This window comes from Marmota marmota, unplaced genomic scaffold (genome assembly GCF_001458135.2).
Source record: "Marmota marmota marmota unplaced genomic scaffold, marMar, whole genome shotgun sequence".
Lineage (NCBI taxonomy): Eukaryota > Metazoa > Chordata > Mammalia > Rodentia > Sciuridae > Marmota > Marmota marmota.
Genome location: NW_026000206.1, coordinates 2,864,055 through 2,881,021, shown reverse-complemented (window position 1 = coordinate 2,881,021; position 16,967 = coordinate 2,864,055). Strand labels below are relative to the sequence as shown.

At 36.4% G+C, this 16,967-nt stretch overlaps 1 protein-coding gene across 5 annotated transcripts in view; it reads right to left on the bottom strand.

The window, feature by feature from the left end:
- Positions 1-1,449: 1,449 nt before the first annotated feature.
- Positions 1,450-16,967, bottom strand: part of Inpp5f (inositol polyphosphate-5-phosphatase F) — a 66,926-nt gene continuing 51,408 nt past the window's right edge. For 4 of the 5 annotated variants that reach the window (XM_048791305.1, XM_048791306.1, XM_048791308.1 and 1 more), the window contains 8 exons: positions 16,178-16,306; positions 13,961-14,078; positions 12,076-12,274; positions 5,863-5,934; positions 4,822-4,895; positions 4,263-4,391; positions 3,803-3,890; positions 1,450-3,504 (listed from right to left, as the gene is read on the bottom strand). In XM_048791305.1, coding sequence (XP_048647262.1) covers positions 2,349-3,504; positions 3,803-3,890; positions 4,263-4,391; positions 4,822-4,895; positions 5,863-5,934; positions 12,076-12,274; positions 13,961-14,078; positions 16,178-16,306 — 1,965 coding nt within the window. In that variant the 3' untranslated portion in view covers positions 1,450-2,348. The remainder of the gene's footprint in view (positions 3,505-3,802; positions 3,891-4,262; positions 4,392-4,821; positions 4,896-5,862; positions 5,935-12,075; positions 12,275-13,960; positions 14,079-16,177; positions 16,307-16,967) is intronic. The other variant, XM_048791307.1, reaches the window with a different exon arrangement.

The window sequence follows — 16,967 nt, the reverse complement described above, 5'->3', positions numbered from 1 at the left end:
TACTTTAAAGATTGGATTTTGAGACATAGAAGTTTATCAGTTCCAAATGTGCTGGATGAAGAAATATTATCTGCTAGTCCTATAAAGGCCCAATGCAAGGTTATGTTTTCCCCAGACCAATTGGTTTTGATGTACAAATCTTTAAAGGAATGAAATACTACTAACATGTAGAAAGCAAAATAGTATCATTGTGGCAACAAGAGTCTTTAGAAGGGTTAGAATGCTTTTTTAAGCTACCAATGGTATATATAAATCTAGTAACTTACCTCATTGAAAACAGATCAATTAAATGAGTCCTTAAAATTTTTTTCATGTAAGGAAGGCTTAGTTGACATTGATTTTAACCAAGAAAACAGGGTCAGCCTTGAAAAGTCAAGGAATTCATATGCCTAATGAAGGGAAGTAAAAATTAGTTGTTCTTTTCCTACATTTAAATCTATTTTTATAAACTAATGTAAATAATGTTTATATTAGAATTCTAACTGGTTTTCATTTTTATAACTGGTAGACTACACCTTCCTTCAACTTTCAGAAATAAAATGAAGGCTCAACTGAATCTGAGAATGAAAAACATTATCTTTGTCCTAGTTTCCATGTGTCTTGACTGTGCCAATGTAAATGATAATCTACCAAAGAAATCATAATTTTGCTTGATCTTGCAGAAACGTTCCCTTGAAATAAAACTTCCCCAATTATCAGTACCTTGGACTGTTTTTCATGAATTATGTAAGATATGATCTATGTGGACAAGCCCTGTGTTCACTTGGAAACACATTACAAGGTGAATTTAAGTACAGGAGGTGGTGCAAATGCTCTCCTGCCCACGACCCACCCAGGCAGATTACACACTCTCCCTTACCTAGAAACACACACGTTCAGATTTGTTGTTCTTATTAAAGGCAAGATTATTAATCCAGACATTATATATCCTTGTTTTAAACATTGCCTTAACTTTAGTTTTCAAAAAATCTCTTTGGAATTCATTTCTGTGGAACTTATATATGCTTATTTTCTCACCTGATCTTGACTTGTATTTTTACTTGTGTTGTGGAACATTATTTTCAAGACCAAATTGGTAAGAACAGAATAAAGCATTCAGTTTTGAATGTTTGGAATTTAAAAGTACTGTTTGATTCACTTTCATCATTTTCAAAATCATGAGAATACTTCAAAAAACTGAAATAACACTCAGAATAAGTATGTAGTTATAACAAATTTACCACTTGTGAATTCTTTAAATCAAACCCTTGATCAAATGTCATGCAAGGAACTCACACAATATTTTAAATTACGATGGTACTTTATTTTAATAGTCACAAGATTTGACACTTCAAAAAAAAAAAACAAACAAACACAACTAATAAATAACAAACGTGGAATGCTTATTAAAGTCACAGTAGACATAATGTTCAGCCGAGATTCACTTTGAGATATCTGAGAAACCAATACTTGCTGGAATATGCTGTGTAGCTTTCTTACTATTTGGGTTATATAGAGGCCCCGGTTCTTTGTGGACAGGATTATGGTCAAAAAACCAGTTTCAGCACAAGCTGTGCTTCAGACTAAATTTTCAATAGTTGCAACAGTCTGCACAAGATGTTGAAGAATGCCCCCCCCCCCCGGAAAAAGGTTAAAATTTGAAAACTTTCTAGAATTTCCAGTAGCCAATATATTCTTACATCCCTGAAAACAGAGCAAAATTAAATGTAATAGATAATGCCATTCATATTGACAAGACAGGTTTATATTATACTTGGCAAGTGTACATTTTGGGGAATATAGGCAGAATATATTTAAGTTGGAACGTGGGAAAAATCAGGACCAAATGAGAATGTTTCTTGACCAGTGTCAAAAATCCTCAACTTCCTAGAAAATGATTAAAAGCCATCACAACTGAAGAATTTTTTTTCAATATTCAGATGTTTCTCCACACTTGGAACACTAAAGTCACTAAAAACTAAAATGTATGATCCACCTTGTAGAGGTAATTCATAGGAATGAACTGACAACAGAAAACTGCTGAGCCTTTAAATGGGTCAATGTCTAACCTTTATATCTGCTTCCTAGAGTCCATTCCTCTTTTCCCTCTTAAAAACCAGTTCAAGTTGTTCTGAAGTAACCTGTTACAGAATATAAACTGTTCAGGTCTACAGAATCTAGGATTTTGGATTTCTAGCCTTGACTCCAATTTGGAAACCTCAGGTTCAGACTTCTTTAAAACCCTTCCCAATGAAACAAAAATTTGTAATCCGTAGATTAAGACGTAATACAAGTTAAAATGGCCTAATAAGTGAAAACTCCTTTTTGAACTTTCAAATAAAAGCCAAAGGCTTCTTTGTGGCCAAAATCTAAATCTGAATTATTCGTGTCTGGCATTGTGTAAACATATTTTTAAGTTCCTTTTGCTGGACTTCGTTAACTACTTCTGGCTCTGCAGGACTCTTCTGAACTTTAGCTACTGCTAAGTTTATGCCATGGGTTAACCCAGCTTGTGTAATACTAGCAACCTGGACCATGGAACTGCGAATCTTTGCAAAGGGAGAGACTGCTCTGCTGCTACTGCTCTCTGAAGGAGAAGGAGTTACATGAAGCCCTGACTCAAGTTCCAACATGCCTGAACCAGAACCAGGGGTCTTTTGAAATATAACAGAGTGCACTGGTTCAACTGACAAAAACTGTGGGCCTGTTGCAGAAAAAGACACATCTAATTGAGATGGTCGAGAAGGGATTAGTTCTGCTGATTCTGATTTGGTTTCTTCATTAGAAACCTGATTGCTCATATGATTTCCTTCCTCACTAGCTTGCTGAGACACACACCTAATCTCTGATAGCTCCGTCATTTTGTTTTGTGCGTCTTGCACAAATCTGTGGCAATAAATATCCACAGGCTTGGCAAAACCAGTCAATATATGTATATTGTCAGCAGAAGGACTTTTTTTCAAAGGAGACACCCGGCCTTTTCCAAGCCCACTTCCATGAGCAACAGTAATGTCTGAAAGAGCATGAATGCTAACATCAGTGCTGCTGATAGACTGGGATCGACTGCCTAATCGAGGTGCTGAAGCAATAATACCACAACTAGGAAGAACATAATCTACTGGCCCTACACTCTCTAAAGAATTAGCTAGCTGCCTGTCTTCATCAGACTTGGAATTTGTAAGGAATTCATCAGAGTGGTATGAGTCATTATCTGAAGACATGTCCCCATCAGACTCTGCCTGGACCTTATTGTCCATCACTCCTGAGTGTTCCAAAGTCTCAAGACTACTATCTGATTTCCAAAGATTGACTTTTAAATTTGGTTTTAGAAAGTTAACTTTCATTTCAGGTTTCGTGAAGTTTCCTAACTTTCGAAGGTTGCCAATATTTACATTGGATTTGGTCTGCTTCACTTTTTGATTTAGAGATGAAAATTTGCTCATTAAAAAATTCTTCCCCTGGGCCAAAGAGCCTTGGTTTTGAGATCTGATACCAATGATGTCTTCGTGAGGTTTACTGCTCTTCCTATAAATTAGAAAAGAAAAATGTCAATTGTCCATGGAATCCAGTATCACCATTCTAATAAATGAAGATGATTTGCTTATTTAAATTGATTCTGATTCTATGAAAACTGCATCCTTTAATTGATAAGCCAAAATAACTTCTTGGGATTTGACAATAAAATAACACTGTCCAATAGAAATATGAGAGCTACATAAGAAATTTAAATGTGGTTTCCCCCATTCCTCCCTTGGACATACCTTTAAATATGGATAATAATGTCTTTATTCTTGGAAGAAAATCTTAGAAGTGGTATGCTCACCTCTCAAGTTTTTTCTCAATTATAGGTACATCCAATCCCATAGCCTGCTTGGTTATCTGAAGCATCTCTGCAATGCACTGAAGGGTATCTGAAACCCAAATATAACCACTTAACATCTCCAAAAACATACAAAACATACTAAAAATAAAGCTGCTCAAATTCATACAAGCTTGACTAAAATCTGTGGTCATGCACTTAAAAACAGGTTTAAAAATTGCTACTTGTTCACTAGTCCCCCCACTAATTTAAAATGTTCTAAAACAAAATTTAACATAAGATATAGAGAATCCATTCAAAGAAACTCCCTGTGTTCCTGGGAACAGAGTTCGTATTTAAAGATCTCAGATCACAATGCTGGACCACTACACTGTAGGCAATGTCCCCAATTCCATTTGGACTCAGAAGAATAGAATATATCAAGCCCACTGCTGAATATTTTTTATATCTTCCTCTTTTTTACCTTTTCCATCTTCTTCTGGATTACGCATTACAGCTCTCAGTGTATGGAAATAACCACTTGCTTCTTTATATCTGTAGTGCAGTCGCATGCAGGAGAACTTTGGTTTACCAAAGAGTGTGGGTTCAGGACCTAAAAACCCAAATGAATACATGTAAAGTTATACCTTTCACATGACATTCACTTTCCTCTGTCACTTCAAAAGATCAACAAAACATTCATCAACTAGGTAGGTAACAAGTTTTCATAATCTAAATGAGAATGTGCAAAAGACAAGCTTATCGTGACCTTTTGATTTGATGACATATAAAAACTCTTTCAGTCTCAATTATTTAAACTTGATCCCTGGTGTTATCTTCACAAGGCAAAAATAATAGAAACCCAGTTAATATTATCAGACTGTATCTATCACTACTCTCTAAGACTAGAAAAGAAGTCTAAAGACAAAGACTACTTGAAATATCCTCTTCTGGTTTCTACCAGATACTTACTCTACCAGTCACTTAAAATAATCTGACCTACACTTGGAAGCAACAGAGTTGGTTAGTATGTTAAAATTTACCTATTTCTATTTTTTCCAGGCCTTCTAGACTCAATCGTTGATATTGGCTTACTTTATCAACTTCATCATCATAACTAGAAAGAGGGAGGAAAAAAAGATTACAATTAAAAGCATTTTTCAGCCAACAAGCCAAATATAACTAGCAAACTACTACATGCAGTTAAAATAAAAATAAAATCTTCCCTAGCACAATAGTCTGGAGTAGAGTTAAAACATAAGAAATATTTTCTAAACAAGAATAACACATATAGTTTAACAGCTAAAGAAATTTGGCTTATAGATCTTACACTAAAAAAGAAACCAATTACAAGGCAAAAAAAAATTATGTTACAAAAATTTTAAAAAACAAAATCTAAAACCTAACCTAAAATGAAGGCAGAACACTCAAAACTACTTAGAAATATTTCAGCAGATGAAAATTCCATGTGATTTATACCAACAGGCATCTGAAATGAGGACTAAAAACATAATTCTAACAAAGCCAAAAATAAGTAAATATTTATTTAGAAAATATAAATTAAAACTCAATTCTGCTAGAGCATGAGGAAATAATAAAATACTTTTATTTTGCAACTGGCATTGTTAATTGGTAGTCTTTCTGGGAATGGATCTGACAATGAACCTCAAAAGTCACATAATTTCACATATCCTCTTGATCAAAGAGAAGCTGATATGTGTGCACAGGGACATATACATACAAGTTATCTGTATATGAATAGCTAACATCATTCATAGTAGCGAAAATCTGGAGGTAATTCGATACCTAACAATGGGGAAAATGCTTTATATGGTATGCTGATACAAAATGGAGTATATGAAAATCTGGGAGCTACACAGATAATACTAAGCTAAAAAAACACTGTGTGACTCTTAAAAAACAGATTAATAATTCTTAAATTTTTCAAACTGAAAAATATTTCAATGAAATTTTATAATAATAAAAATCAGATTCTTTAACATTTTTTGCTATGAATTCTAAAAAAATTTTTTTTCCAAATTTAAAAAGAAAATTGAAAGCTCAAAACGAATAAAGCAACTTACTAGGCCACGTAGTAGGCAGAGTTAGAAAGCAGTAGCAGCACATCCACATCTCTATGAGTAGCATCAATGAGGCTAAACAAACATGACACAGGTAATTAAATATCTTCATCTGCATTTTTGGTCAAGCATATTCCCACAGCAGAGTCATTATGACAAAAGACTAGCCAGGTGAACAAAAGAAAAACAATTTGGAGTTAAATGTAATGCAATCAATGCATTTGGAAAATTTTAAAGCAATAAGAAAAAACAGATTTGGGAAGTGGGGGAGGTGGAAAGAAGGACTGATCTGAGGAGAAGTTCTTTCTCAAAGAGAAGTAGCCAGAAAAGGGGAAAAGGAGGAGTCCTCAGGGAAAACAGGATAATTGGGGGGGGGAGGTGGTAGGCGGTTAGTGGGAAGATAGGAAAATGTAAGACAGAGGAATCATAGATTACCTCATTGTCTAACATTCAAAACAACACTATACATTTAAGATATTTTACACTCCTATAGAATACATCTCTTCAAAGAGTTTTACATAAATATAACATTTATGTGCCAAAATGAAACAAATCCAAGCTACATTCTATTTTCTCACTATAGATTAAAATAAATAAAAAATACAAGTTACAAACCAGATGAGTGTTGATGGACCATTAAATCAAAATCATAGTAAAATGTATCTCGTAAAATTAATAAGGAAACGGTCAAAGTAGAAAATCTACAAATTTCTGACAATAGGAAGAATGTGAAAATATAAAAATATTAATCTAATATCAACAGGCTTTCCATGATCAAAAGGTGGTGCATTCTCATAACTCGTCTCTAAATTCCACTGGAAGAGTGGACATTTCTGTCTTAAGATTTCAAGATTTCATAACAAAATCGCTAGATCTTATAAAAACGCCAGTGGAAAAGCAAATGGAAAACAATAGCGGAAAAAAGATTCGTAGATGGAACGAACTTAAGCCACTACTTAATCTGCGTAAGAATGAGGTCATTGTTTAATGGGTACTGCGGGATTTACTAACATCTTCAACTGCAGTCTTCCACATCCGCGGCACCTTGCTGCGGCACGACTCTAGCAGTCATCTAAAACAACAAATGCACCTCAATTTTCGCCTAATAAACTGAAGAACACAATGAGGAAGAATAAGATGCCAGAACCCGATAAAACAGATTGATTCTAAGAGCCAAAATTTGAGCATTATCCAATGAATGGGAAAAAGAAAACCACATATTCAACGATCCAGGGAGCTTCATTGAGAATAATACCGAATAACACAGTAATATGCGATTTCATTTTATGCATTGATACTTACGTGCATTCAGAAAATTGTTGCTTGAGCCAAGCCCAAAAAATACGTCACGACACATATTTTTATATGAAATAAATTCTACTAATTACAGAGATTACTTTCATCCTATCTTCCTAATTTGGCATTAATATTTACATCAGGCAAACATGATCCTCAGTCTAAAACATTATGTCCTTAATGAAAAGCACTTGGCACATAATAGGCGGTCGAAAAATGTCGGCCCTCCCCCCACCCGCATTTTTACTGAAGTCTTAACTGCAGTAAATACTTAATTTCCCTCCCCACCCACCCTTACCCCATTTAAAAAAAAAAAAAAAAAGCACTTTTAATACGAACAAGAAAGAAAAAGAAAGACCCCTTAGGTGCTTCCCCACCCCCCACATCTGCAGCCCTGAGGATGCTGCTCTATTCATTTTTGTTTTCCCGCCACTGAGGCAAACCCTCCTTCCACACTATGAAGACAAAAATCGCCAGCACCACATGCAGCCCAACCACCGCGACAATAGTCGCATAGAAGGCGCTGTCTTCAGGGGACATTAACATCAGGCTCTGGAAAAGGAGTAATTTACAGGAAAAATATAACCCCACAGGAACTTTAACCATAAGTCCTGCAAAAAGGAGAAAAATCTTAAAAGTCATGGCAAGAACGCCTTCAGACTTGGGCTCGGCCGCATTGGCGGCGGCAGCCCGCTGCGCGGTTGGTGGAGGCCGGTGGGAGCGCGGCATTGTCAGTCGGTCCGTCCGTCCGTTTGTCCGTCGATGTCTCGAAGCTCAGTCTGGAGCCACCTGCACCCTAGCTCGCGCCTGCAGCGAATGCGGCAACTGCTATGCGGCCGCGCCAAGTCACGCCCAGGGGACACGTCTGGTTTCCGGCCGCCCACTTCCGGCAGTGGCTGATTGGCAGTGCGCACGCGCGCCTTGCTCGGCGCATCCAGCGCCCTCCATGGAGGGCACGGACCCCGGCCCGGTGGGGGAAGGGCGCTGGGTGGTCGGCTCCCGCGATACTTGGCTCGCGCCTTTGCAACGGTCGGCGAGCAGCGGACCTCGGCCGTATCTGACCCAGCAATAGGCCTGATGGAGAGTGGTTATCCCATGGCTAATCACTCAACGAAACCTGGTAAGGGCAGCGGCCTTGAGTGTCCAGAGGGCGAGCTGAATAGAACCGCTACACACTTGGCTTTGTAGAGTGGCTGAAGGACATACCTGTACTTTCCTCTCAAATTTAAGGTCCTCTTTCCCATTATCGCCAGACTGTGCTGCAACAGCTGGAGGCGGGAAAGGACACAAAAGGCCTGAGAGGTCAGCCCTTATGTGCAGGGGCTGTACGAAATGGCCCTGTTGCGCTGGACAGCTCCCACAGGGCCCAGGCGGAAAAGCGCCGCAGCCCCGGGCTCCCGCCAGCCACGGCTTGCAGCAACTATGCTGCGGCAGTGACTGCAGTTTGGCAAGGGAGGCACTGTCTCACACATAATTAAGGGGATAACACAGGATTAATGCAGTACTTTTAAAAATCAAAATTACTGTAAAAATATGACTAAGACATCAAAAAATTAAGACAGTAAGGGTTTCTGCATTTGTACAATCCTTCCTTGTTTGCCTGACCCTAATCCCCACCCAGATCTTGGTAAAAATTTATTTACAACTTAATAAAAATATAAACGTTTCAATTTAAAAATAGGCAATGAATTCGAATGACATTTTTTTCCCCTAAGGAAGATACAAAAAGAGCCAACAAGCACAAGAAAAAAAAAATCCTCAACATTTGTCATTAGGGAAATGCAAATCAAAGCTAAAAAAGGTATATCTTACTTTAAATACACTAGGATGACAAAAAATCTTTTTAAAAGGGGAAAATTAAGTGTTGGTCAAGTCTGGAGAAATTGGAACCCTCATACATGCTGGTGTAAGTATGAAGTAGCACAGCCACTGTGGAAAATATTTTGGCAGCTTCTCAAAAGTCAAACGGGATTACCAAATGAGCTGGCAATTCTATGCCAAAATATACACTCAAATGAACTGAAAATATGTGCAAACAAAAGCTTGAATACAAATGTTCATGCAACACTGTAATAGCCAAAATGTGGAGATAATCCAAAAGTTGTGTATATCCATACAATGGAATGCTGTTCAGTTACTTGAAAAAATGAGGTTTATGCCACAATGTGGATAAACTCCAAAAACATGTGAGATCAACCAGTCACAAAAAGTATTATTCAACTTATATGAATTGTAGACCACTCCATCCCCCATATTTCCTGAGCTTCCAAAAGGGGTTCATGTTGGAGTAAGCCACAGAGTGATTTAGTGCCTCTCTTTATTAAAAAGAAATATCATGACTTCTGATAGACATACCCTTTCCTTCTATCCAAGCCAAGAAGCTAAAACATGATCTGAGAAGCCACCACCTTCAAAGTATCAGCCTCACCATCTGCTCCATCCATCTCATCCTATCCCAAAGCTTCAACAAAAGCAGTTTCCAGCAAAACAATAAGAACAGGAACACACAAAGGCCAAAATACCCGGCACGTGGCCAGTGCTTCAACCATTGTGAGATACAGCCAGTCTGGCATAGTCAGCCTTAGAGGAGATTCTTCTGGAGAGTCTCAAACTTTAGCTGCAGGGCCTTGAGAATCAACATGTCATTCCCTCAGACACTAACGCTGTCCTGGTTAGCAGTGGGACTCCCCTGCACACCTTTGCCTTAGACCTGAGGCAGCTTCTCTGGATCAAAGAGCTAACAGAACCACTCTCCATCAGGCACTGGCTCCATGTTAGTGGAGAAAACACAAACTTTTACAACCAATAAGACAAGGAAGGTAGCATCTCAGCTGATGATTCTTGGGTTGATGGGAGATCCAAAGTCTTTCAATATTCCAAAGGTTACCAATTCCAGAGTTACCAAAGATTGTGATACAGATGGGCCTATTTTGTACACAAGGAAGAAGATGAGAACGAGGATGGCAGTAGAAGCTTTGGCAATTAAAAATGGCAAAGGATACTTTGCATCACTTGATAACCAACCACCTGAGGAAGAATTAGAGGACAAATATATCATGTAATAACATCTGAGGAAGAGAAGGCAATCTAAGCACAAACTAGAAACTAGTCAGGAAACTCAGCAAGAGGCCCACACCTGAATATACCCTAAAACAAAAGAATGAAGAAGTAGAACAAGAAGCAAAATACAACTAAAAGGGGGCTGGAATTGTGGCTCAGCAATGGAGTGCTTGCCTCGCACGTGTGAGGCGCTGGGTTTGATCCTCAGTACCACATAAAAATAAACAAAGGTATTGTGTCCATCTACAACTAAATATATATATATATATATATATATATATAATATATAAAAAGAAAATACAACTAAAAGGCCAACTCAACAAAAAGCTCAGCCTGAGATCACAGTGACAGAGTTACAAGCATGAAGTATCCTGTGACTTAATGAGTATACAGAGATTACTATTCCCCTGTCTGTGACCGCCAGACACACAGTCCTACAAACAAGACAGCAATAAGGACAGAATAAATAAACTTAAGACTGCATTGTCCATCATGAAATATAAAACTAACCCTGGGTTTCAATCCTAGTATAAAAATTAAAATATGTATGTATGTATGTATGTAAACACATATACATATATATTTTATATTTTTTGGTACCAAAATATATTTTTTAAACAAATGGCTTAAAAGAACACAAATTTTTTGCTAAGATGTGTGAGAAAAACCTCACCTCACTTTAAAGGTATGCAAATTCTATCCATACTTAGAGTATTTACTATCAAAATGAAATCTTCCATGACATTAACGTCATGGAAGTTTTGTCTATGAAGTAAGTCAATGTTACTTTTTATTAATGTTAATATATGTAAATACTATCTTCATTTGATTGTGCTTTGAAGCATATTTAATGTCCCTTTTATTAAAATTACATGAAATGTACAAGATAAAATCTAGAATGCTTTATTCTCAGAGCTTGGCCTAGAATTTCCTAAAATGTTTTTGATTTTATAATATTGAAGATTACCATTTTAGATTTGCGTAAAAGCAAGCAATTTGGTAGATCAATTTAGATTCTGCTATTCACTGATATTTTGAAGAACCACTTGAAACTGGATGCTTTTTGTTTAAAAAAATGTCAAGTATTAGTCAGCCTATTTATTTGATGAAAGGCTAGGACCACTTTATATCCAATAAAAATAATAAGCATCACTTGTACCTCTTATTGCACTCACTTATATGCATCAATACAATAAACCTAAACTCTGGAGATGGCAAGGCAGGATCCACACTGCCAGCTGCAGGCTGCAGTTGGCCAATATCAATTTTTTTTTTTTTTTTTTTGGTAACAGGGATTGAACTCAGGGGCACTCGGCCACTAAGCCACATCCCCAGACCTATTTTGTATTTTATTTAGAGACAGGGTCTGAGTTGCTTAGCGCCTCACAAGTTGCTGAGGCTGGATTTGAACTCACGATCCTCCTGTTTCAGCCTCCTAAGCCTCTAGGATTATAGGAGTGTGCCACCACTGTGCCTGGTGGCCAATATCAATTTTTAAAAATCAAATTTGTATTAAAATACTTATTTTCATTACTGAGTTTTTTAGCACTCCCTTAATTTTGCACCCACTGTATCTTTTTTTTATTTAATATTTATTTTTAGTTTTCGGTGGACACAACATCTTTTATTTTTATGTGGTGCTGAGGATCGAACCCAGCACCCCGCACATGCCAGGCAAGCACGCTACTGCTTGAGCCACATCCCCAGCCACTGTGAGTATCTTAAGTTAGTACTTCAGCAGCAGTCCTGTACTAAAAATTGCCATGCATCATGCATCCACGCCCACAGCTAGCATTAACTGTGACAACTTACCAACATCAGGTTAAGCAGGTTACTCATCAGGACACCATTTCAACTCACCTGGGATCACAATCAATGAGTGCCCAGCCCCCATGGAATTTCTCATCATCAGGCAGTAGTAACTTCATGTAACTTTGTAAGAGCTGACTAATTAGTTCCTGGTGGCTTCTCTGATTTTCCTTATGTAAAGCTTCATGCTCTTTCTCCTTAGTAAATATGGAATAAAGATCTTCTGTCACTGGAATGCCTTGCATCAAATCTAGGGTAGAAGGGTTAATATCTATTATCAATAAGCTAAGTAAGACCTAAAACTCTAAGAAGAATACATAAACATAAATCTTTATAATCTTTACTTGGGCAAGATTTTTTAGATATGGCACCAAAATCATAAACAACAAAAGAAAAAATGTGACAATCATCAAAATTTAAAACTTTTGTGTTTCAAAGGGCATTATCATGAAAGTGAAAAAGACAACCCACAGAAAGAGGGGAATATTTATGACACATTATCTGATAAGGGACTTGTATACCCAATATTTAAAAAACTCCTATGACTTGATACTAAAAAGAAAAACCAATTTTAAAATATGGTCAAAGATTTGTATAGACAAGCTAACTTCCTCCTGAAGGGGCATGCTATGCTGCTGAAGCTTAAATAAATCATTACAATCTCATTCCTGTAAAGAAATTTAGGACAGTGAGCCCTGAGATATCTCTGGGAAAGAACCACTAGCCCTACAATGGGAAGCAACAAATCAGAACTTCTACTGGCCTCCATCTCTATACCTTGAAGAAAACAAGTGTCAGAATCAGGATGAAGCTGGTGGGATGGACAGTTAAATTGAGAGGATGACAGAAGCTGGGTTGCTATATCAACCAGTAGACGCAATAAACTGCTAAAATCAAATTCTCTAGTCATAGCATAGCTCGAACCACCTCCCACCTCCACTCTGGCAAATGAATCAAATTTCTTTATACCAGAATTCTCTAATTCCCAATTGGCTATTGTCTAGGCCCTGGTATTTCATGTGTGCTTAAAAAAAAAAAAAAAAAAAAAAAATCTGGTTAAAAAAAGAGGGGGAGGGGATAAAAAGATTCTCAGAAACCACAGGTAAGCTATGTTGCATTTGATTCTTTTTTTAAATTTTTTTAAATTGTAGTTGTACACAGTACCTTTATTTATTTTTATGTGGTGCTGAGGCTCGAACCCAGCTCCTCACACGTGCTTGGTGTGAGGATTAGAATTCTACCACTGAGCCACAACCCCAGCCCCTGCATTTGATTCTAATCCAAAACACTCTGCATTTACCATAAGCCTTAATTTTCCTTTAAAATTCCTCATTTTAAATCCTTAATTTTATAAAAATTAAAGACATGTCAATGCATATATTCTATTGTACAATCTACCTTCCTATTTCCTCTTCTAAATAATGATGAATTGGTAAGGATGCTGTCCAAATCTGATACTCTACTAACTTGTTAAACCATGTTTATGGAAGAAGATGATGTATTTGTCCATCACAAGAACATTTGACAAATGCTTTAATGGGGGAAAAAAAACAATCTGGTTATATCACTTAGCCTTGAGTAATGGGAAAACAAACAAAATATGAAGTTTTTAGTTGTTGAGGTTTTAAGCAAATTATTCCACACTCCAGGAGCTTCAACTTTGCTTTATGTTACAGGAGTAGCAAACTGACATATATGTATGAAAGTAGATGTTTTCTTTTGTTTCTCAAGCCAAAAATATCAGTCAAATTCTAAATCTTAAAAAAATTTAAATTTGATTTATTGGGTAAGAGGTTCAATATAGAAACGCAAGTATATTACAAAACATGAGTTGTGTTAATGAAGTTGACTTATGTAAAATTTTTACTCACAGAGTAAACTTTTGAGGAAAGAATATAATAAATTTTGAGGGGAAAAAAACATTTATATTCCTTACCTATAACAGCTTGCCTATAAGCATCCTTAAACCGATTGAGGTAATACCTATTTGCTGAGTTAACTCCATCTTTCATAACTCCTGCTAATTTCCTTTCCCCTGTTCTTGTAAAGTCACCCTGTTAAAAGAAAAAGCCATTTTGACAATTTATTCAAACATAAAATATTCTCAAAATCAATTCTGGGCTTTCATTTCAAGACTAGAATTATAAAGACTTCTATAATTTCCAAATCCTAACTTTAATAATTTTCAAATAGTGCAGTTAAGGTATTTATTAGTATTTGACTGATTCAAGCATGTCAAATAATTAAATATGCTATTTGTGGCACCAGTTTTCATACTTAGTTGGTATTTTAGGGTAAAGTCCTCCTTGGTAATTCGTAGAATTTCTAGAATTGACACGCCAAAGTCAATAATATAACAAAGGCCAAAACAAAAGATTTTCAAGATTTTGGTATGATATTCAAAAACCAAATTTCTGAAGCGGAAAATGTGGATAGTTCCCTAGAATTTATTATAACAGAATTTAACCAGTGTGTGCATATGGGTAGATGAGTAGAAAGGGAAGACCACGATTTCCGTGGATCACTGCACATGTACAACAATCCAAAAAGGGTTTAAACTTATGTTTTTCACAACAAACATGGCAGAGAAGATCCTTAGAGAGGCAGTAACTTACTCTTAATGCAAGAAAGATACATTCTTTCTTTTCCCATTCCAATCCCTCTTTCTAGCCAAGACAATCTCAAATACAGGCCTCATCCTTAAACTGAAATTTAAGGACCATGCTCCTAATCAGGCCATTCTTGGGGAATATTTGTAAAGCAATAACTATTACAGAAGACATAAACATGAATCCCAAAGAAGTTTAAAATCAAATGGGGTGGGGGAGTGGTCCTATTCTTTTTTTGTTTTTAAATATTTATTTATTTTTTAGGTGTAGATGGACACGACACAATGTCTTTATTTTCATATGGTGCTGAGGATCGAACCTGGGTCCCGGGTCCCACCCGTGCTGGGCCACAATCCCACCGCTGAGCCACAATCCCAGCACTACATTCTTTAAATAATAAAATGTACAAGAACTTCTAAAGCTAATTTTTATATTTATCATTCAACCAAAAAGATGGACTATGTGATGCTTGTTAAGCCCTTAATAGTACAATTTGTAAAAGAAATATCCTGAGATGAACTATTACCTTGAAGGAAAATTAACAAAAACCTAATTTAACAAATTTGACTACTTCCTATTGCCCACAAAGAGCAATACACACAAAGGCAGCATTTGGTTTCCAGAGAATATATTTACATTTAAAATTTTATGAAGACTAGCTATATGAGATTGTCAAAGACTTACAACAGAAAATAATAAAGTACTTCTCCAGCACTTACTATGTGTTAGGGAATGTTCTAAATTCTTACAAGCATTTAAGTCGAGGGGAGGGGAGGGGGGATAGTAGAGGATAGGAAAGGCAGCAGAACACAACAGACACTAGTATGGCAATATGTAAATCAATGGATGTGTAACTGATGTGATTCTGCAATCTGTATATGGGGTAAAAATGGGAGCTCATAACCCACTTGAATCAAAGTGTGAAATATGATATATCAAGAACTATGTAATGTTTTGAACAGCCAACAATAAAAAATAAAAAAAAATAAAAAATAAAAGCATTTAAGTCTATTTCCATGATGACCTTTTACAATATGCCTAGTCTTACTGCAAATGAGACAGAAACTAAGTGACTTACCCAAGGTCACAGAGTTTAGGATTAGAATTCAAATTCAGCAAAGACAAATTATCATAATAGAGACCAAGTTCTGCCAATAGATATGCTTTGCTTTATCTCTACCCAGTTTTAAAATCCATTCACAGAAAATTCCAGATTTCTAGGCTCCCTTGAAAAACAAAGATACAGCAACAGAGGGCCTCCTAAGGAAACAGTGGACTGGCCCCCTCCAGGAACAGTAAATGCTCTCCTCAGTCTACTTCTCCCTCTGATCTAATGAAAACCTGCTTGAGTCACATTACCTGGTAGCTGTAGGAATTTGAATGAATGACCTCTGCCTTAGCCAAACATTCCAGAAGGGAATAAACTATACAGACCTGTCATCTGTAGTCTAGATAACTCTCTCTCAAAAACAAAGTTGATTTTAAATCATAGTCTAATCTGCATCCCACAGAACAATCCATAATTGCTTGCTGCACACATTCACCTTCAGAGCAGCTGTCCCAGCATACTGTCTGCTAATGGAGTCACCATTGTTAGCCCACATTATCTGGTAGATTCGATTACACTTCACAGGTAATGGCTGCTCCGGGAGCATCACACCTAATTTTTTCAGCTAAAAAGAACACATTGTTAGATTTATATGAGCCTAGAAACCATAGCATCAAATGTGTACTGTATAAAAAGGAAACATATTGACATAAAATTTAGGACCCTTACATTTTAAAAATTTTTTCTGACATTTTAAAATAAAACACTGTTAAAATACAGCTTTATGAATTACTATAGTTGAATAAATATAAGGAAATATCCATATATTTTATTATAATTTTCATGAGGGGGCAGGGCTTGTCAGGAATTTGAACCTAGGACCTCTTGCATTTGTTATAATTTTTAATGTATTGTCTCACACTATTATATGTTAAATTCTTTGTTTTAAATTTGCCTACAAAATAAAACTAAATATCAGAAAAGCACAAGGAAAAATAATATTAACAACAGCAGAGTAGTGAGTGCCCAGTAAATGTGAATTCTACTCTAGAGTTCTAAGAGTTTTTTCACATGAATTATCTCATTTACTCATCAAAACACTATATACATCAATACTTTTATTAAAATATGACAATATTAAGGTTTGGAGAGGTTAAGGTCTATGGTAGAGTCAAAACCTAGCATGTGATAGAGCCAGGCTTAAATTCAGAAGCCTGGCTATTCAAACACTACATAAGATAAAGATTCAGTCACAAGGTTGTATCACGAAAAACAAAACACAAAAA